The following is a 22,950-nucleotide window of genomic DNA, read 5'->3' on the forward strand; positions in this document are numbered from 1 at the left end:
TTATCGTAAATATCTTTCTTAGGACAATTCATGAGAATGTTGAATGTGCATTCATTTTAAGATGTAAAAGCTGATGACCAATTAGCTTTTTTTTAGAAAAAAACATCTAAATATAGAAATTGGAACAATGATTACTTGCAATTTGTGTAGTCAGGATTTCCTTAGTCCCAGTTCCTGGGTAGATACAGGGTGTGTGTCGTATGGTTATAGACAAGGAGCAGAGCTCCAGTGTTAGGAGAGAGAGAGAGAGAGCTCAGTAACTGAAACATGGCGAGGGGGCCGAGGGGAAGGTTGCTGCTCGGTGCTGTCCTGCTGCACTTTGGACAGCTCGTAGTTAGCCAAGAGGCACCAGACAAAGTCAACGGCTTCAGCCTACACCCGCCCTACTTGAACATCGCACAAGGGTCCAAGATTGCGGCCACAGCCACTTGCGGAGAGGACGGATCGGGCAGGCCGAGATTGGACCTCTACTGTAAACTGGTAGGAGGACCAGCTGCCGGAGTCTCCAGCCAGACGATCCAGGTACATAGCACGCTGCTAACTCTGAGAATTAGGGTGCTAGGAAGTCCCCTCCAAACGGGAAAGCATTCCGCTTTCTGAACCACCAAAGGATTTTTAATCCGGAGAGATTCCACCAAATACTCTATCTTTGCAATGAAGGGGAAACTTCTGCGTTATGCGTTAATTGGACAGCTTTCAGCGCGATGGGCAGAAAAGTGTCTGCGCTTTATGATTCTGCCATTGGGTTTGTGAGCATTAAAACAAAACTTAGAAAAGTGTATCAAATTTGGAGATATTTCATGGTTTGGTAGATTAAAACCGTACAGTAAAAAGGCAAACTCGGGTTAAACCAAGATTCTGTGATCCAGCTGTTGCAGAGAATGGGACACGGGAAACTGGACAAGATTACACTTCATTTTAAACCTAGCAGACCGTGACTACTCAACCCCAACACCCGTACACGGTTGCACACGGGAACAGGTCACAATTCCCGTTGTAGCCGCAGAGAATGGGTTCACTCAACCAAATGTCAGTCCGGCTGGAGCAGTACAGAACATGCGATCAGATGGAAGTAACATTTCAAATGAACACAACCAATCCGTCTGAAAGTGGAAAATATCAGATGCAATTTAATTGTTTTATTTATTCATGGGAATGAGGGCGTCGCTGGCTAGGCAGCATTTATTGCCCATCCCTAATTACCAGAGGGCAGTTCAGAGTCAACCACATTGCTGTGGGTCTGGAGTCACATGTAGACCAGACCAGATAAGGATGGCAGTTTCCTTCCCCAAAGGGCATTAGTGGACCAGATGGGTTTTCCCTGGCAATCAATTCATGGCCGTCATTAGACTCTTAAGTCCAGATTTCACCATCTGCTGTGAAGGGATTTGAACTTAGGTCCCCAGGGTCTCTGAATTGAAAGATCTGCAATAATAACACTAGGCCATTGCCTCCTAAAGCAGCAAGTGCTAAACAAATACATAAGGCTATTGGCAGAAAGAAAACCAGGTTATTATGTTTGCAAGAGAAACGGAAAGTGCTGGAGAAACTCAATAGGTCCAGCAGCTTCTGTGGAGAGAGGAACAGAATTAACGTTTTGAGTCTAGTATGCCTTCTTCTGAATTGAAGAACTTCTTCAGAGTCATACTCCAGTTCGTACAGAAGAGTCATACTGAAAGACTCAACATGTTAACTGTTTCTTGCTCCACAGATGCTGCCAGACCTGTTGAGTTTCTCCAGCACTTTGTTTCAGGTTTTCAGCATTGGTTTGACATAATAGTAAAACTGTGGATGGGGCTGGTGTAGTTCATCACACTTCCCTGAGTTAAAGTGGAGTAAGTTTTCAACTAAATTTTAGACTGACAACTTCTTTTCCCATAATTGCAAGTATAATTTTAAACAAGAAGCTTCTCTCCATGCTTCTTGCTTTTATCTATGAAACAAAATGAGAGACTATGTTAGAAGAGATAACAAGGTATTTGATAACACCTAGATAACAAGGATAACAAGAGATAACAATGTTAGAACATTACAGATAACAAGGTGTAGAGCTGGATGAACACAGCAGGCCAAGCAGCATCATAGGAGCAGGAAGGCTGACGTTTCGGCCAAGACCCTTTTGTGTTCATCCAGCTCTACCCCTTGTTATCTCAGATTTTCCAGCATCTGCAGTTCCTACTATCTCTGATACACTGTTAGAACAGTAGTTGTCTGGCACTTCTTCATCTGTGTCATGTTGTCCCAAATCAACTGTTCCTTGGCCTTGGAAAGTTGGAACATTTGGGCCCACTGGTCTCAGAATAGGCCAAACAATAGGAATAGGCCCCACTCACATGATTGGTTACATGCTTGGTCTATTTTCTCTCGAATTTAGAAGGTTAAGGGGTGATCTGACCCTCACCTGACTTGAAATGTTAACTCTGATTTCTCTCCACAGATGCTGCCAGACCTGCTGAGTTTTTCTAGCCATTTCTGTTTTTGTTTCAGCTGATGCTAAATCAGTTGTTAATTTTAAATCTGAGATAGATAAATTTTCATTAAGTCAAGGTATGAAGGGATGGGGACCACAGGACCAAAGGCGCCCCATATGGATTTAGGCCATAGATCAGCCATGATCACATTGAAAGGTGGAGCAGGGATGAGGGACTGAATGGCCTATAAAGCCAGAAGAATAAAGAAATAATAAAAAAGTGTTCAATTTTATACTGCTTCTTGTTAAGTGCTCTGCCATGGGCTTGGTAGCCAGGCACAAGTCCCTTCGTCTAACAAAAGTCACCAGTCTTCGGCGTCATCTGTCCTCCACTAAGACCCTTGCCACTATGAGTCGTCAATGGGCCTCACCAATGCATACACCACCAATGCCACCGGGTACAGCACCAGCCCAAACTCCGCAATCACCATGAGTCCACTTCGGGCCCACTTTGCTGATGCTGATGCCGCATAGTCTTGTATTGGGCCCAGTACATACTAATAACAGGGAAGACAAATAAGGGGCACTTAGACAACTTGGATGTAGTTCTTCCTGGCCTCCATCCTGGCACCTTTGCGTCAACTCTTAAAAAATTGTCAGCCTTGGAAATGCATAGAAGTGAATTCAGAGAAGTGAAGAAAAAGCTATGACCTCTAAGGTGTTGGCACACTATGATTCCAAGTGAAATCTGGTATTGACATGCAGTGCCATCCCATACAATATTGGGGTAACATTAGCTCATAGATGGCTCAATGGAGAGGAATGCCCAATAGTATATGCATCAAGGACTTTGGTTAATGCAGAGCATAAATATGCTCAGATAGAGAAGGAAAGTTTGGTGGCCATATTTGGAGTCAGGAAGCCCCACCAATACCTTTACAGTCATAAATTTGTAATAATAAAGGACCACAAATCCCTGCTATATCTACTTAAGAGGACAAGGCAGTGCCGTCTGTAGCTTCAGGCTGAATTCAGCAGTGGGCTCTAATACTAAATGCATATAATTACAAGTTGGAATACCGTCCAGGAGGCCAAGTAGCAAATGTGGATGCATTGAGCCACCTCCCACTGGCAGATACACTGGTGGTATGGCACTGGAAGAGTCTGTAATAGTTTAAAATTTTCTGGCCACACTTCCAGTCACAGCTGACAACATCAGATGTTGAACTCGGAAGGGTCTGGTCCTGGCAAAACTAAAGCAGCTGGTGATGATAGGGGAAACTAAAGGGCCATCACAAGAAGAATTGAAACCTTTTTGGACCCAGGGAGACTAGATCACAGTAGAGGATGACATATTATCATGGGGAGCAAGAGAGATTGTCCTGAGCAAAGGTCACTAGCAGATATTGACTGAACTCCACCAGGGTCATCCAGGGGTTTCCAAAATGGAGAAGTTGGTGAGAAGTTACATCGGGTGGCCAGGATTGGATGCGGATATAGGTGCATTGATGGGACAATGTCCAATAAGGAAAGAAATTACCATTACCTGTTCCCCCACATTGTTGGGAATAGCCAGATAAACCCTGGACTCTTTACTCGGAGAGTAGTAAGGGTGTGGAATGCCCTGCCTGCAAAAGTAGTAGACTCACCAACTTTAAGCCTCCTCTAAGCGAGAGAGACAGTTTACTTCAGGGGATGCAGTTTGGTGTAGGAACCACAGGAATGGCCCTATATGGGTAAGAGGCGAGGTCAGGTCCAGTGATGTACAAAGTTTGGGTAGGTGTGATGGTTCTGAACAAGCACGTGGACCATATGAAAGCTGCAAACATGAAACTGTGCGGGAGCAATATGTGCGCAGCTCCTTGACAGCCTTTCCAACTGTTCTGGAACATGTGGGTTCTCCATCTCTGTCAAGCATTGAAGTTACCTCGGAATCTGAGATGGACCTGGTGGATATTGCCGCCTTGACACCTTCGCTGCCTGAAGACGGTCCAGGCACAAGAGGTGAACTACTGTGCATTGCACACCACCTGTATCAGAGGCAGAGTTGGAGGAACCTGACCCGGTGCTAAAATGTCCCTGGAGGTGCTACAAAAAATAACTGGACTGTGTCCTTGGACTTGGAGGGGGAGGAATGTAGTGATTGTAAGGAGGTCAGCCAGGTGGACTTCATAGAATGGGAGTTCCCTGATTGGGGCTGTTAACCTGGTTCAATCAGGGAGCCCTGGCTGACAGATATAAACAGGAGTGTCAGACATTTTGTTCATTCTGAGAGCTGGCTCCGAGGGAGCTGGATCAGTGTCAAGGAATCTCTATTTGTAAATAAAGGGTGACTTTGTGACAGGTTACTGGTCTCTGTGGAGTTATTTCAGGGCACATATTGCTAAGATGGGAGCCTCAGTTGCTTCGCATCCCGATTAGGCAGCTAATTGAGCCACATGAAGTCAAGACAGGGCACTACCTCCTACTTTGATAGATACTTTCCTAGCATTAGGATATCTTGCTGCAGGCAGCAAGTTCCTGAGTTTAGAAACATAGAGTCTAGTCTGCTTTTCTCAGACTATGGCCTGAATCCAAGAATCTTTATGTACTCTGTCTTTTGTGGTGAAGTAGATTTCCATTCTTAATTGATGCTCCTTGGCCAATGCAGTGGTTGCCTGGTGTTGTGCCTAATTGCCACCAGTGCTACATGACTAACCCCTTGCTGCAATCACTTGAACCTACCTGCCTGGCCCTAGCTATTTGCAGCCTTCACACATGCCCTGGCATCTCCATGCTGCAGCCTCAACAGTGATCACTGTTAGCGGTGGCACTACCAAGCGGCTGTTCCTCTGGTGTGGGTTGTTGTGGAGGAAAATGTTTCTGATAGGGTAGCTGCTGAAAACAACATTAATCTGTTATATTTTTGAGCAGATGCACCCCTGGGATTTTAGTGCACAATTAAGTTGTCAGTATATTAATGGTCAAAAATATAATGGATTAAAATGTAACCAATAACTTCAGTTGTTTTCAGTAGCTACCTTCTCAGAAACATTTACCTCCATAACATCACTTCAAAGTAATCCATTAACTTTAGGACACCCTGCAGATGTGTTAACATGCTGAAGGAAAGTTCCTTTCTTGTGTTCAATATTGTTAAGGTGAACACTTGTGAACCTGAATCTTCTGATGTAAGATTGGTTTTTTTTGCATACCCTGAGCATTTGCTTTCAGCATGTGCACACTGTGACCTCTTACTGATATTGTCAATATTGTCACCCCTCACTGGGAAAATCAAGCCTTGCTGTTCACAGGGTCATCACACCAGTTAAAGAATTTTATAGAGTACAGAATTCCACAGACCAAGGTTGACAGAAAGCACAGACCAGGTTTCTGTCCCTAACAAGAGTGACTATTTATGACAAATAAATAGATTCTAGCTGCAGGCAAGCAGTTTTAAACCAGTTAAAATTCTAATCCACTTACTGAAGTCCCCATGCACGTGCGTGCGTGTGCGCACGCACACACACACACCGCAAAAAAGTACATTGGAGACATGCATATAGGGAGAATGGGAAAGGTAATTCAAAGGTCCCTGTCCACAATATTTGCTGAGATGATCCTTTTGCATTCAGAATGCTACTTCTCAATCTTCCTTCTCCAGACACTTTCATGTTTGCAGGAGACACAGGATAACTTGTTCACACTTAGAAAGGTCATTGACTTATTAATTATCATCTTACAGCAACTGATGAGGTAAATAAACTGGCATGACAGGCTTTTAAATTGCAGAGACAGTCAGTTAGCTTGGATGGCAGGTTTGCGATGCAAAACAACACCAACAGTATGTTTTAATTCCTGTACCAGTGAGGTTACCAGGAAGGTACTGCTGTCTTAACTTTGCCCCTCACCTGAGGTCATGCAATATGAAAACAGACCCTTTGGTAAAACTTGTCTGTGCTGACCTAGTCCCATTTGCCAGCATTTGGCCCATATCCCTCTGAACCTTTTCTATCATATACCCATCCAGATGCCTTTTAAATGTTGTAATTGTACCAGCCTCCACCACTTCCTCTGGCAGCTTGTTCCATACACGCAGCCCCCTAGGCGTGAAAATGTTGTCCCTTAGGTCCCTTTTATATCTTTCCCCCTCACTTTAAACCCATGCCGTCCAATTTTGGACTACCCCATCCTAGGAAAAAGACCTTGGCTATTTACCCTATCCAGGACCCTTATGATTTTATAAACCTCTATAAAGTCACCCTTCAGCCTCTGATGCTTCAGGGAAAAAAGCTCCAGCCTATTCAGCTTCTCCCAAGAACTCAAACTCTCCAGTCATGGCAACATCTTTGTAAATCTTTTCTGCACCCTCTCAAGTTTAACAACATCCTTCCTATAGAAGGGCGAACAGAATTGTTTGCAGTATTTCAAAAGTGGTCTCACCAATGTCCTGTAAGGCCACAACATGATGTCCCAACTCCTATATTCAATGGTCTGACCAATGAATGCAAGCGTGCCAAGCACCTTCTTTCACCACCCTGTAAGGAAGCTTAAAATTATTCATCTTGGCAGGAAGAGTGATGAAAGACAATATAAAATAAAGGGCAGTATTCAAAAAAGCATGTAGAATCAGAGGGACCTGTGGGTTATATGTGCACAAATCATTCAAGGTTGTAGGGCAGATTGAGAGTACACTTAATAAAGTATACAGCATCCTTGGCTTGATAAATGGAGGTTCAGAGTGCAATGGTTAGGAGCTTGTAACAAACTTACCACAAAACAATGGTTCGGCCTCAACAGAATATAATGGGTAGAATTTTATGATCCTTCGCTGCTTGTTTTGCAGGTGGAGGTGTTGGTAAAATTCCCCTACTGCTTTTTCACTCACCTGTTTGCATTTTTACATAAGGAAGGTAAGGCCTAGGGAAGCCTTCTGCCCAACCCAATTGAGGCTCTTGTGGTCAATCATTAATCGCCTAAGAATCACTTCACACCCAGCTTTAATTTTGAGGCTGTTGGTGGCTTTCTAGAGTGGGATGCTGTCCTGTAGATCAAGCATCCTGCTCAGGCCTTAGGCAGAAAGGGGGCTTATTTTCTTCATTGTCCCCCGCCTTCCAACATCGATCACATGCCCCCATGGTCTCCCCAACCTTAGGTGGCCTCTTCCTCCCTGGCTTTTACCTCTCTATGAAGACACCTGTAACACAGTGTGGAGCTGGAGGAACACAGCAGGCCAGGCAGCATCAGTGGAGCAGAAAAGTTGACATTTCGGGTCAGGACCCTTCTATCAAGACACCTAATCTCTTTTCTACCAAACTCAACCCCTCCCCCCCACCACTTCTCTGGACATTATCTCTCTTCTCCACAGTACCACAATCCTAGACTCCAGGATGTGGAATCTGGGGACTTCTTGCACTCGCAGTCCTGGCCAAAGCTACTGGGGTTACAGCCAAAACTGTATGTCTGTCAGCCTCTCAGATTAACCAGTGACTCTCAGGCAGGATTAGAAATCTGATTTTCTGCAATTTTCACACATCATCATGTTAAATAGCTGGAATAGTTCCAGGGATGAGAAGTTTCTGTTATGTGAATAGATTGAAGAAGTTGGATCTAGTCTCCTTGCAGGGGTAAGGGAGAAGCTTTTCTCATTGGCGGAAGGATTGAGAACCACAACACATCAATTTAAATCAATCAGCTAACAGAGCAATGGCAATATGAGGAAGTTGTTTTTCAAATTGAGTAGTTAGGATCTGAAATGCACTGCCTTAGGCTGTCATGGAGGTGGGGTCCATCCTGACTTTCAAAAGAGACTTGGATCGTTATCTGAAGAGGAAACATTTGCTCGGGCTATGGGAGAAAGGTGAAGACTGGGTTTAGGTAAGTGCCCTTGCAGGGTGCTGTCACAGACATGAAAGGCTGAATGGCCTCCTTCCCAACATTGGTAACAATGCAATTGAAATTCATGTAAAAGAACTGAAAAGGTTCAGGAAGAAGTGAGAAAGTCTCACAAAGAACAAGGTAAAACTGAGGTAAAATATGCCTCTAGTGTCAGTGATTATCATCTTTAAGTATAATACTTAAAACAATATTTGAATTTGATGAGAGATAGTAGGAACTGCAGATGCTGGAAAATCTGAGATAACAAGGTGTAGAACAGCCTTCCTGCTCCTATGATGCTGCTTGGCCTGCTGTGTTCATCCAGCTCTACACCTTGTTATCTTTGAATTTGATGATGTTGGTTACAGATATAAAGGTTTTTCAGATTTCATACGAGGTCTTAATTTTAACTTTTATTTTAATCCTTCATTTATTTTCTTTAGGGGCAATTCTGTGATCACTGCCTGTCTGATGATGCATACAAAGCTCATGCAATCACCAATGCCATCGATGGTACTGAGCGCTGGTGGCAAAGCCCACCTCTTTCACGTGGACTGCACTACAATCAAGTCAATGTCACTCTGGATTTCGGTCAGGTTGGTCAATGATTTCTGGAGATGTCTATTCAGTTTTGCTTGATGCATCTGTTACTGCAACTCCAACATTTTTGAGTATGATTATATCTGGGCGCAAGTCTTGCCAAGGCCTGGAAGGCATGCAGATGAATGGTACTAGGTGATGTGGAGTTTTGTTACACGGAGCAGTTTTCTTAACCTGCTGTAGTTCATTTGCTTTTATTGACCCATAATGCCCTTAGGGAGGGAGTTCCAGGATTTTGACCCAACAGTGAAGGAACGGCGATATATTTCCAAGTCAGGATGGTGAGTGGCTTGGAGGGAACTTGTAGGAGGTGTTGTTCAATCATAGAATCCCTACAGTGTGGAAACAGGCCACACTGATCCTTGGAGCATCCCACCCAGACCCATTCCCTATAACCCACCTAATCTACAGACCCCTGAACACTACGGGCAATTTAGCTTAGCCAATCCACCTAACCTCCACATCTTTGGACTGTGGGAGGAAACCGGAGTACCCAGAGGAAACCCACACAGACATGGGGAGAATGTGCAAACTCCACACAGACAGTCGCCTGAGGGTGGAATTGAACCCGGATCCCGGGCACTGTGAGGCAGCAGTGCTAACCACTTAGCCACCGTGCCGCCCTATTCTCAGTTTCTAGTAAATAGTAACTGCCAGGATATTGATAGTGGAGGATTCAGTGATGGTAATGCCATCGAATGTCAAGGGGCAATGGTTAGATGTTCTATTTTTGGAGATGATCATTACGTGGCGTTTGTGTGGTGTAAATGTTACATGCCACTTTTCAGCCCAAGTTTGGACATTGTCCAGATCTTGTTGCATGGACATGGACTGCTTCAGTATCTGCGGAGTCGTGAATGGTGCTGAACATTGTGCAATCATCGGCGAACATCCCTGCTTCTGACCTTATGATGGAAGGAAGGTCATTGATGAAGAAGCTGAAGATGTTTCAACCAAGGACACTACCCTGAGGAACTCCTGCAGAGATGTCCTGGAGCTAAGATGACTGACCTCCAACAAGCACAACCATCTCCCTTTATACCAGGCATGACTCCAACCAGTGGAGAGTTTTTCACCTGATGCCCACTGATTCCAGTTTTGCTCGGGCACCTTGATGCCAATCAGTCAAATTCGGCTTTGATGCCTCTCTACCTCACCTCTGGAATTCAGCTTTTTTGTCCATGTTTGAACCAAGTCTGTAATGAGGTCAGGAGCTGAGTGGCCCTGTCGGAACCCAAACAGGCTGTCACTGAGCAAGTTATTGCTGAGCAGGTGCTGCTTGATAGCACTGTTGATGACACCTTCCATCATTTTACTGATGATCGAAAGTAGACTGATGGGGCTTTTTGTCTACAAGACATACCTGGGAAATTTTGCCACATTGTCAGTTAGATACCAGTGTTGTAACTATACTGGAAGAGCTTGGCATAGGGCGTGGCAAGTTCAGGAGCACATGTCTTCAGTACTATTGCCAGAATGTTGTCAGGACCCATAGCCTTTGCAGTATCTAGAGCCTGCAACCATTTCTTGATATCATGTGGAGTGAATCAAGGTGGCTGAAGACTGGCATCCGTGATGCTGTGGATCACTGGATGAGGCCAAGATGGATCATCCACCTGACACTTCTGGCTGAAGATTGTTCTAAATGCTTTAGCCTTGTACTCTGGGAGTAGCAGGCACTAGTGAGTGAGTAAATGAGTGAGTGAATGAGTTTGTCCTCCCTAATTGGAGGGATTGGGAGTCCTAGAGAAGTGGCTAACAGTGAAGCTCAACTGAATTGATTTACAATCATAATTATTGATTACATTTCATTGTATCTTCTTCCTTATGTTAAACTGTCTCTGCAGATTTATACCCGAAGCAGTTTCTATCACCCTGTGGTTTTTGTTTCATTGTACCAACTATGTGGAATTTGAGATGAATTGGATCTTAGTTTATTGTTCTGAATTGTGAATTGTATTCAGAATCTACAATTTACAGGACATTTCAAGGAACTAAGGAAGAATTGTACAGTATGTTGAACACTTCATCTAAAACCTAACATGGAGCCCCTGAAAACCAAAAATCATCCACAATAGTCAAGAAACCATAGAATCATAGAATCCTTATAGTGTGGAAACAGGCCATTCGGCCCAACAAGTCCACACTGCCCCTAAGATAAGCATCCCACCCAGACCCATTCCTTTAACCTTGCATTTCCCATATCTAGCCCACCTAACCTAAACATTCCTGGACAATTTAGCATGGCCAATCCACCTACCCTGCACATCTTTGAACTGTGGGAGGAAACCGGAGCACCCAGAGGAAACCCACGCAGACAGGGGAGAACATGCAAACTCCACACAGACAGTCACCCGAGGGTGGAATTGAACCCAGGTCCCTAGCAGCAGTGTTAACCACTGAGCCACTGTGCCTCAAGAAAATCCCAACAAACAATCCCTTGGGGAAAAAAAAATTGGTGGACACAGAATTAAGATAATTTAGAAAAAGAAAAGAAATGATAAAGAGTTTCTTTATTTACACAGGGAGTTGATACGATTGTTGGTGGAAAGTGCTGGAAAAATGACTAGTGTAGATTTAGAATAGCATTGGTCAGTGCAGACTCAATGGGCCGAAGGACTTCTTCTGCACTGTGTGATTCTGTGATTCTACGATCATGATTGCACAAACTGAAAGGTTGAAGAAAGTAGACTCAGCTGTCAAAAGGTAATTCAACGAATATTTAAACTTGAAAACTTTGCAGGACATTGGAGAAAGAGCAGGTTGAGTTGGACTAATTGTAAAGTTCTTTCAAATAGTTTAGGCACGATGGGCTGAATGGTCCCTTTCTGATACTATGATAACTAAATAATTGTCTTTAATAGTGGAACATGCTAAGAGCTCTGATCTGTTTGGTGAACCACCGAATTTCAATATAATAGTTGAATAAGTGACTTTGACCAGTAGTTTTGAAACGAAATTGGAAACTAACACACTTTTCAGACTCCCAACCTACTCTCAGTTGTACAATGTCAGAATGAATGGTTTTCTTTTTAAATTCCACCTGACTATACAAAATGATGCTTTCTGTCTCCATTCCTAGTCTTGTTTTAGGAACAAAAAGCTGCACTTATCTACTTATGTTACCTACTGAAATGCTTGGGGATGCTGTTCATAAATAGGTTTGTAGATTTAAGAACTATTGAACTGTATCAAACTATTTGGTTCCTCTTAATTTTGGATCAAACATTCATTCAATAGCAACACGAACAACAGCGTACATTCATACAGCAACTTTACATAATAAAAAGTACCAAGGTAGATCACAGGAGATTTATAAAACAAAACATGATGCTGAGCCACATAGGAGATATTAGGTCAGTTCAGGTCTGGTCAAAGAGTTTGGTTTTAAGGAGTGTCTTAAAGGAAGAAAATGAAAGGGGTGGAGGTGTGTGGGGATGGTATTCCACAATCTAATACGCAAGCAAACATAGTGTAGTGTGGCACTGCCATCATGCTAACTGGGACAGACCAAATAGGTTTAACAGTTCAACATTGTATTCAACCACCATCTGTTACCTCATGGCTCGGCGTATCCCTCCTCTCTTTGCCATCACCATCAAGCCAGGAAATCAGCCCTGGTTCAATGAAGAGTGCAGAAAGGCATGCCAGGAGAAGCACCAGGCATACCTAAAAATGACATCTGAAGTCAGAACAGAAGACTTACACACATGCCAGACAGCAGCAGTAGCATGCAATAGAAAGAGCTAAGTGATACCACAATCGACAAACTACATCTGGCTCTGCAGCTTTGTCACATCTAGTCATGAACAATGGTGGACAAGTAAATTACTAACAAAAGGTGGAGGCTTCACAAAATACCCCCATCCTCAATGATGGGGGAACCCAGAACATAAGTGTAAAAGATAAGACATTTGTAACCATATTCAGCCAGAAGCACCAAGTGGATGATCCATCTTGGCCTCCTCCAAAGGTTCCCAGCATCACAGAAGACTTGTACTCCAGAACTAGCTGCACTCCAGCAGCAGTTACAACACCAGCTCTGACTCGGCAATGTGGAAAATTACCTAGGTATATTGTATCCACAAAAAGCAGGACAACCCCAGACAGCCAATTATCACCCTATGGATCATCAGCAGAGTAATAGAAGTCATTGCTGATTATACTGTCAAGCAACACTCATCTAATAGTGGTAGACAAACAGGAGGCTGGAAGAACACAGCAGGCCAGGCAGCATCTGGAGGAAAGGAGCAGTCAATGTTTCGGGTATTACCCTTCTTCAGGGGTGGATGTGAGGTTTGGGGGAGCTGCAGATAAAGGTTGTGGGGAGGTGTGGAGGAGGAATAGTAGTGATAAGTGGGCACTGATGGTAAGTACGATCATCAACCAGGTCGTACCTACCACCAGTGTCCACCTATCACCACCATTCTGCCAACCACCCCTCCCCCCCAGCCCCCCATTGAACAATCTTCCAGCCTCCTGTTTGTCTACCTTGGATTCCAGCATCTACAGTTTTTTCGTCTCTAACTCAATTAATACTAACGCACTCAGTGATGCTCAGTTTGGTTGTCATCTGGAGCACTCAGCTCCTGACCTCATTACAGCCAAATGTAGACAAAAGAGCTGAACTGACAAGGTGAGGTGAAAGTGGCTGTCCTTAACGTCAAGGCAGCATTTGACCAAGTGTGATAAAACTAGAGTCAATGGGAACTGGGGGCAAACTCTCTGCTGGTTGTAGCCATTCCTATTACAAAGGAAAATGGTTATAGTTGTTTGAAGTCAGTCATCTCAATCTAAGGAGGTTACTGCAGGAGTTCCTCTGGGTAGATATTTGTTAAATAGCTTGTTTGGAAGTATTACGATGTGCTTCTGGAGTAGGTGGGGCCTAAACCCTGACTCTCTGACTCAAAGGACACTACCGCTGAGCCAAAAGAGCCCTAGTTCCTCAGGGTAGATATTTTCTAATCAACTTGTTCAGAGATGTTATTGCACTTCTGGAGCAATGTGGGTCTTGAACCCAGGGCTTCTGTATCAGAGGTATGGACATTACTACTGTTTCACAAGCGCCCTCTTAATTTTTTAGGTTAATTACTCCAGCTTTAGGACAGAAGTAAACATGTTCGCTGATAATTGCACAATGTTTAGTATCATTTTCATCTCCACAGATTGAAGCAGTCTGTGTCCAATTGCAGCAAGACCTAGACACATTCCAGATTTAATTGGCAGAAATTAGTGCTTCTCCAGCACTGATTGTCAGATAAACAGTCTGATAATTTGGCAAAAACTGGAGTAGTTGGGTGAGGTGGTGGCGAATTAGTGCTGACCTTAGAATAAGCATTGGAATGATGAATTGTAATAAAGAGTTTTTTTGTTTTTTTTATATGAAGTCCATATCCTCTCAGTTGCAATGGCTCCCTGCACTCCCCTCCATAGCATAACATGTGTCAGCTGTGGCTGAGTTGGTAACACGCTTCCTTTTGGGGCACAAATCCTACTCAAGGGCTTGGTCCCAAAAATCAAGGCTGGGATTCCAGTGCAGTGCTGAGTAATTGGCATGGATGAGTTGGACAGAAGGATCTGTTTCTATGCTGTATATCTCTATGACTCTGAGTGCTTTGCTCTCAGAAGTATTTCCTTTTGGCTGAGGCAGTTCAGAGGATGTTCACTAGATTGATTCCAGAAGTGAGGGGTTTCTCTTATGGAGAGATATTGAGCAGATTAGGCCTATATTGTCTGGAGTTCAGAAAAATGAGAGGAGATCTAAGTGAGGCATACAAGATGCTAAAGGGGATTGACAATGTAGACGTAGAGAGGATGTTTCCTCATGTGGGACACTGAATAAATTTAAGGAGGAGATTTAAAATTAGTAATTGGTTAAAGGATTATGGGATGTTGAGAGGAAAGTGGAGTTGAGACCAAGATGAAATCAGCCATAAACAATAACCAAAGTTGCTGGAAAAGCTCAACAGGGCTGGCAGCATCTGTGAAGAAAAAACAGAGTTAACATTTTGGGTCCAGTGACAAATCCTACTCAAGGGCTTGGTCACAGAACTGTGGAAGTTCTGAGGAAGTGTTAACTCTGTTTTCTCTTCACAGATGCTGTCAGACCCGCTGAGCTTTACCAGCAACTTCTGTTACTGTTTCTGATTTACAGCATCTGCAGTTCTTTCAGTTTTTATGAAATCAACCATGATTGTCTCAAATGGTGCAGCAGACTCGAGCTGAATTGCCTTCTCCTAATCCTAGTTTTTAAATTCTTATGTTCTTATTTGTTTCCAACAATGTTTCTGCCCTAGGGCAACCCCACAAATGGAACAAGCCCCATCACTCGAAATCATCAGATTATTTCCATCATTAAGATGACTATTTCAGCAGATAATTAGCGAGCTCTATTTGTACAAACATTGATGGAATACAGATATTAGTCTGTGATGCTGACATGAATAAAGCTAAAGTAGAATCAGAAAATGTTTATAAACTTCAGCTAATCTAGACTCTATATTCTATCCCACTTCAAGTCCTGCTCACTCTAAATTCCTGTCCTTACCAATATTCTATGTCATCTCTTCCCTGATTCTTCCAAATTAAAATTCCCATCCTTGTGTTCAAATCCTTCCATGACTGCTCATTAAATGGTGGAAGAATTTCAAGTGGCTTCTGCCTTTTGGTCTCCTCATTTGGAAAAGTAAACAAGGTACAACCACATCCGTATAATGACTGCTACCGCAAGTTGAGGGTTATTTAACCTGCATGTGTGTATTATAATGCTTATGTGCTCCTAGGTTTCAGAAAGTGAATGATAATCGTTCATTACAGACTTGGTTATGGCTAAAAACTATAGAGCAGATTTATTAACATTCACAGATAAACAGTAACAGTAGACAACACAACAGATTACATGCCTTCAGCTGTGCCTCTAAGTAGCAGAAAACAAAAATAAAATGTGATACACTGCTAATTTTCCAGGCACCTATCAAGTGGCAGACTCTGCAATGTTTATTTTAGTGGTGTCTGATGTGCTGGAGAAGTGATGACCATGGTATGGTCTCTGTCTCATTTCTGGTTCTATCATGAACAAAGAAAATTAAATATGTATCTCTTGCAAGGTCAAATATCCACATTAAACAAACAAGATATTTGCAAACCAGGACTGGAGCTCTTCAAATGCACATCCTTTTCCAATTCCACAAGCAGCCCCCCCCACCACCGCCCATCTCCCCACCAAGCCTTGCTCCTTTCTATATGCGTAATCTCCTCTAGACATACAACCCTTTCACTTCTCTGTATTCATCTAATTTTGGATTTTTGTGCATCCTCGATTTTCATTGCCCCGCAACAGGTGGCCATTCCTTATCCCTCCTACATCTCCCCACATCTTCATATTTCTCTGTCTTTAAAGTGCTTTGACCAGACTGAGGCACAGAACTTAACACTGTAGTCACGATATTAACACCAGTGGGAGTATTAGCATTTGATGAGAGTGGGGTTCAGTTCAAAGAGGGTCTTAAACTGTGGGTGAGAAATAGCAACAGCAGAGGTTATTTGGAGAAGTCAAAAAGCAGATTTAAACAGAGTGGTGTACTTTTACCACCCTCTGCGTAAAAACGTTGCCCCCTCGCACGTTAAACTTGTGGCCTTTAGTTTTGGGTTGTCCTATCTTTGGCTATTCATCTTATCCATGCCCCTCATGATTTTATAAACCTCTATAGGGTCACTCCTCGGCCTGCGATGCGCCAGGGAAAATAGCCCCAGTCTATTCAGCTTCTCCCTATAGCTCAAACCCTCCAACCTGGAAACATCCTGGTAAATCTTTTCTGCGCCATTTTAATTTGATAGTTAGTGTTAGCTAAATAGTTCAATTGCCATAGAGCTAAAAATTTTTTAAAAATAAATTTGGACTAAGATGTGGCAGAGCAAAATGTGTGTCAGGACTGCAGTATATGGACATTTGTGGAAAGTGAGACCATTCGGAGTGAACATATCTGAGGTGGAGGGCTTAATCTCCAATCTCCAATCTTTCCGGCTCTGAATCATTGAGCTGAAGTGTGAGTTGGAGATACTCTGATACATAACGAAGGGGGAGGAGTATCTGGGCTGTTTGCACTTGACTGGTCTGTACACAGGTACGGCAACATAATGACAATAGCGTGACCACTAGCAAGCAGAGTAAATTGAACCCATATAAGATACAGAATGAGAGCGTCCAGAAATTAATTCTATCCAACAATATATTTTCTACATGTGAAGGAAAAGATGTAAAGATAGCTGGAATGTTGACAGCAAAACCTTAGTGCAGGAGGTCATCCAAAGGAAGGTAGAGGAGATGCCTAAGATGGTAGTTGTAGGGGATTGAATAAAGAGAGGAGCAGGTAGCATTCTTCCTAAGCAGGATTGAGAGGTTCTCCTGGTATGTTACCTATCTGGTACCAGGTTGAAGGACATCTCAAAAAATTTGGAAATATATTGGAAAGGGACAGGGAGGATCAAATTCATGTGCTCCATATTGGAACCAACATTGGGAAGAGTAGGCAACAGGTCTTCATGGAAAGTACTTGGAAACAAGAGATAAATTACACAAACTGCCATTAATTTCTAATATATATGCTTACCACTGACCAGAAACTGAACGTGTCTAGCAATACAGATACTTTAGCCACAACAGCAGGTCAGAGGCTAGGAAATAATTGCATGAAATAACACAACTTCTAACTCCCAATGCCTGTCCTTCATCTACAAGGCACAAGTCAGAAGTTCGATGGAATACTCTTCACTTACCTGGATGAGTGCAGCTCCACTAACGCTCAATAAACTCAACACTATCAAGGACAAAGCAGCTCACTTGATTGGCAACATATCAACAAACATTCGCTTCTTCCACCACCAACAGTCAGGTGCAGCAGAGTGTACTATCTACAAGATGCACTGCAGAAATTCACCAAGGCTCCTTAGACAGCACTTCCAAATTCATGACCACTTCTATCTAGAAGGACAAGGGCAGCAGATACATACAGCGATAGCATGTTCCCATCTATGTCACTCACCATTGTGACTTAAAAATGTATTATTTTATGAAGCAGATGAAGATAGTTGGCTTGAGGACACTATCCTGAGGAATTCCTGCGGAGATATCCTGGAGTTGAGATGATTGACCTCAAAAAACCACACCCATCTTCCAATGTGCAAGGTATCACTCCAACCAGTAGAGAGTCTTCCCATGATTCCCATTGACTCCAGTCTTGATAGCACTGCTGATGACACCTTCCATCACTTTACTGATGATTGAGAGTAAACTGACGGGTAGGGAGTTGGCAGGATTGGATTTGTTCTGCTTTTCTGTACAGGACATACCTGGGCAATTTTTCACGTTGTTGGGCAGATGTTATAGCCGTACTGGAACAGCTTGGCTAGGGTCATGGCAAGTTCTGGTGCACAGGTTATCAATACTATTGCTGGAATCTTGCCAGGGCCCATGGCCTTTGCAGTATTCAGTGCCTTCAGCTGTTTCTTGATATTAAGTGGTGTGAAGCAATTTGCTGAAGACTAGCATCTGTGAGGTTGGTGTCCTCCATAGGAATCTGAGAAGGATTATCTACTGAACACTTCTGGCTGAGGATTTCTGCAAATGCTTCCAGTCTTATCTTTTACACTGATGTGCTGGGCTACATGTGCCTTCTGACCACAGTAATGTGGTTAACTATTAACTGTCCCCTAGGCAATTCGGGATAGATAATAAATGCTGGCCTTGCCAGTGATGCCCACATCCCATGAACCAATTTAAAAAAAAAACCTCAAAAGGATACATCAGAGTACTTTCTCAATGGTGGAACGTTAGAAGTAGCAGAGATTCAAAAAGTATTACGAAAGAGTTCGAGAGGCTAAATAGTTGCCTCTTGTTCCAAAAGTGAGGTTTTGGTTGCTAATATTCGATATATGATTTAGTATTAGTTGTGTTTCCTAAGACCTTGAGATGTGAAGCTCCTTGGAATGTTTTATAATGTTAATAGAGCCTAATGTTGGGCATTCCACGTCTGGTCTCCTTCTGCCCTGTTATGGGCTGTTTCCTCCCGGAATGAAAGACAGAGAGGAATTGACTGAGATAAAGGTATGAGGCACGACTCTTAGTGCTGGGCCCTGATGCAGGTAGAGGAAAGTTGGTGAGGTGTCCCAAGTGAGTGAGGTGGCAGTGGAGAGGGCAAACAGAGTTAGTAGGTGAAGGGTTTGGTGTGGGGTGATGTGGTGAAAGTGAGTGAGGGAAGGTCTTACATGCAATTGTGATGTGATAGCACAAAAACCTTGGTGTGAGGTGGCTGTAATCGCTGAGCTACAGTCAGCGTGAGGTCACAGATGGTGGCAGAGCGGAGAATGTTTTTGGCCTTCTTTTCCTTACTGCTGGCCCCCTCTTCAGATGGTTGAGATGGCACTAACCTGGATGGCAACCACAGACAAGGCTGGCAGGACCTTGTGGCGTGGACTCCTTTTGCCGATCTTGAGAGAAGAGGATGGCCCTTCTCCACGCCATCCTGTCCACCAGGACTTCCAGGTCCCTGTGTGAAGAATTGAGGGTTCTGCTTCACCTTCTCTGACATCTTGGCCTTTTCAACCTGTCATTGTGCAGGCCATCCTTGGAAAACCAAGACTCATCTGGGTGCACAATGACCTTTTAAAAATGGGTATCACTGGCTGGGCCAACATTTTTCCCTATCCCTAATTGCCCCGAGGGCAGTAAAGAACCACATTGCAGTGGACCTGGGGCCACCTGGAGGCCACACAAGGTAAAGACTTCTTTCCCTGAAGGACATTAGCCAGTCAGATGAGATTTTAAGAAAATATTTAAGTGGTTGCTATTAAGCTAGCTTTTGATTTCACATTTTTAATGAAATCAAATTTAACAATTTCTAAGTTAATATTTGAGTATACGTTCCCAGAATATTAGTCTTTGGTTCTGGACTACTAGCCTAATGTTAGCCAAGTATTATTAGCTGAGTGACATTTTTACTGTGTCATTATCCAAGCTAACACTGATACTTAATCAGTAAAAAACTATCTCATTCACTAATGCCCTTTAGGGAAGGAAATCGCTCTCCTTACCTAGTCTGCCTCCATTTGACTCCACTGAGGCTAACCCTTAACTGTCCTCTGAAAATGGCCTAGCAAGACACTCAGCTCAAGATCAACTAGGCATGGAAAACAAATGGCAATCTTGACAGTGATGTCCACATCCCATAAAAGAATAATGACAATAAATAAGCACTGAGAGGCCCCAGGCCTTTCGGCTACCTAATGAATTTATATACAATGCTTGGATTAAGGGCTTTGAAAAATAATTTTGATGCAGAATTGTAAAATTACATGAACTTCTCAGACTTCCAACCCCTCTCAGTCAATATGCCGTAATATTCCCACAAGTTAAATAGTTTTATTTCTTCTCAAGCTCATTTTAAGACAAAAGAATTCTTTTCATCTCAGTCTCAGTCTTAGTCTTTGCATTCTTGACTAGCCACTTTTATGGACACCAATGTACTTGTCGAGCTTTGATAGCTTATTAATCATTTTGGAATCCTGTTCATAAATATAAAAGATTTAACAACTATATTCAGACATAATGACAACAAGCTAATGATTTAGTTCCTTTTAATCTTGAACACAAGAATGCATTTATTCAAATAAGCATATATAGCATGAGATGGTTAGCTGTCATCTGGGGTAAGTTATTAAGATGAAACTTCATATAAAGTCTATTAAATACTCGATAGACTCATGACACAGTACATTCAATTGGCTCCAAAAATCATATATATTACTAGAGGGAAAATGCAATATTACTCTAATTACTAAATCTGACCTCAAAGTATCCACTAATTGTTGTTGACTTGCTGATTAATTCTGGCAATTTCTGATTTTACAATCTTTCATAGAATTATAGATTCCTACAGCACGGAAGGAGGCCATTCAGGCTGTAGTGCTTGTGCTGGCTCTTTGAAACAGCTATCCAATGAGACATATTTGTCAAGTCTTTCTGCATGGCCCTACAATGTTTATCCTTCATTCAGTCACCAGTTCTGTTTCTCATGTTATTATTAAATCTATGTTCACTGCACTTTCTGGCAGCACATTCCAGATCACAAAAGCTATGCTAAACTTTCTTAAAATCACCAAAGCATAATGGTACTTCGCTTCAGAGCATCAACACTTGGAGTCATGGAGTGAGTTTTTTTGATCTTAAGTCTGATACTGCTTTCACTTAGATTCATATCTGAGCTAAATAGAGAGCAGACCTGAAGAGTGCAGGTTGTAGTCTTTTTACAATGAGAACAGGGAAATGACACTTGTTAGTTCTCAGTGCCTCCTCAAACAAGTAAATACATGGTAGGGAGCTTATGCAGGCATTGGAGTACTATGTGCAGTATTGGTCTATTGTTTTGGAAATGTATTGAAAGCAGTTCAGAGAAGGTTTACTGGATTGATAACTGGAATGGGTGGGTTGTCTTATGAGGATAGGAGGACAGACTGGACTTGTATCTGTTAGAGCTTAGAAGAATAAGAGTCAACTTTTTTGAAATATATAGGATCCTGAGGGGTCTTGACAGGGTGGACATGGAAAAGTTGTTTCCCTTTATGGGCAATCTAGAACCAGGTGTCATTATTTAAAATAAGCAATCGTGCATTTAATAGAGAAAGGAAGAAATTGACTCTAAGTAACGATGCTCATTGAAAAGCTGGTTCAGGGCCAATGGCCTCCATCTGCACTGTGAGATTTCTGCACCTCCTACTCACCTGAGACACCTTGCCACCTTTCCTGACTGAAGACAGACCAGCTCCCTGACTGACAAAGTTCTCCCTGACTGGATTACAGACTCTGGAATACATCCCCCTTGCTTTTCAACTATGGCAATTTGGGTGAAACACATGCAGTGTGTTTGCCAAGTAAGTGTCTGGAATATGACATTGATGGAGCAGGAATGGATAAAGTTATTTTTGTCCTTGAGGACCATAGGGCTGCTCTGTAATTTGAGAGATGACCAGTGGTTGTTTAACCTGAGGGTCACCTCAGCTGATGTAGGAATTGAACCCACTTTGTTGGTGTCACTCTACATTACAAACCAACCATCCAGCCAACTGAGCTAACAGACCCATAGCACAGGATCATATACCAACATTCCCATTCTCATCTAGCAACTAAAACCTGAAGGGGAAAATCCAACTTTATTTTTGATGTCAAGAATCTAATTTTTTCATTCTTGCTGGGCTCTCCTAGCTTTCTCAGCATTGTACAAATCATCCAGATACTGGGAAAATTCTGCCTGTTGTATCTTAAGATATTAAACTCCATTCTTGTTCCAAATTGAAAAGGAGCTGTGAAAGATCCCTCAGAATTGGTAAATCATTACATAGAAAGCTTCTAAGCATAATAATTGACCCTCTTCCTCAACCAAAGATTCCTCAGCACTGTTGTTGACAGGGGCCTCAACTGGGCCTGACCCATCTCCCACACTTCTGCCCTCACTCCCTCTCTTCCCTACCGCAACAGCGATAGGGTTTCCCATCCCACCAGCATCCACATTCAGAAGATCATCAGACACCATTTCCATCAAATCCAGCAAGATGCCACCACCAGATATATATTCCCCTCCCGTCCTTGTCCGCCTTCCGCAGGGACCATTCCCTCCAGGATACCCTGGTACACTCTTCCTTCACCCCCAACACCCCCCTACAACCCCACATCACCTTCCACTTGCCCATTTACCTCCTTCCCCAATCTCAGTATCCAAAGGTCCAAACATACCTTCCAGATGAAGCTTCACTTTACCTGCACTTCCCACAATATAATCTACTGCATTCACTGCTCACGGTGTGGTCTCCTCCACATTGGGGAAACGAAGCGTAGACTGGGTGACCACTTCACAAAAGGGTGCAAAAAAGACCCTGAGCTTCCAGCTGCCTGCCACTTCAACACACCCTGCTCCCTGGCCAACATCTCTGTCTCAGGCTCACTGTAATGCTCAGCAAAGCTCAGCGAAAGCTGGAAGAACAGCACCTCATTTTCTGCCTGGGGACCCTGCAGCCTTCTGGACTCAATATCAAGT

General features: G+C 43.0%; 1 protein-coding gene across 1 annotated transcript in view; it reads left to right on the top strand.

Annotated features, from left to right (window-relative positions):
• The first annotated feature begins 267 nt into the window (after nucleotides 1-267).
• The window catches only part of LOC109928639 (laminin subunit alpha-3-like), a 306,680-nt gene continuing 283,997 nt past the window's right edge, over nucleotides 268-22,950 (top strand). The window contains exons 1-2 of the mRNA XM_048596214.1: nucleotides 268-522; nucleotides 8,710-8,862. Coding sequence (XP_048452171.1) covers nucleotides 268-522; nucleotides 8,710-8,862 — 408 coding nt within the window. The remainder of the gene's footprint in view (nucleotides 523-8,709; nucleotides 8,863-22,950) is intronic.

The sequence above is a fragment of the Rhincodon typus genome, chromosome 4 (genome assembly GCF_021869965.1).
Source record: "Rhincodon typus isolate 14 chromosome 4, sRhiTyp1.1, whole genome shotgun sequence".
NCBI lineage: Eukaryota > Metazoa > Chordata > Chondrichthyes > Orectolobiformes > Rhincodontidae > Rhincodon > Rhincodon typus.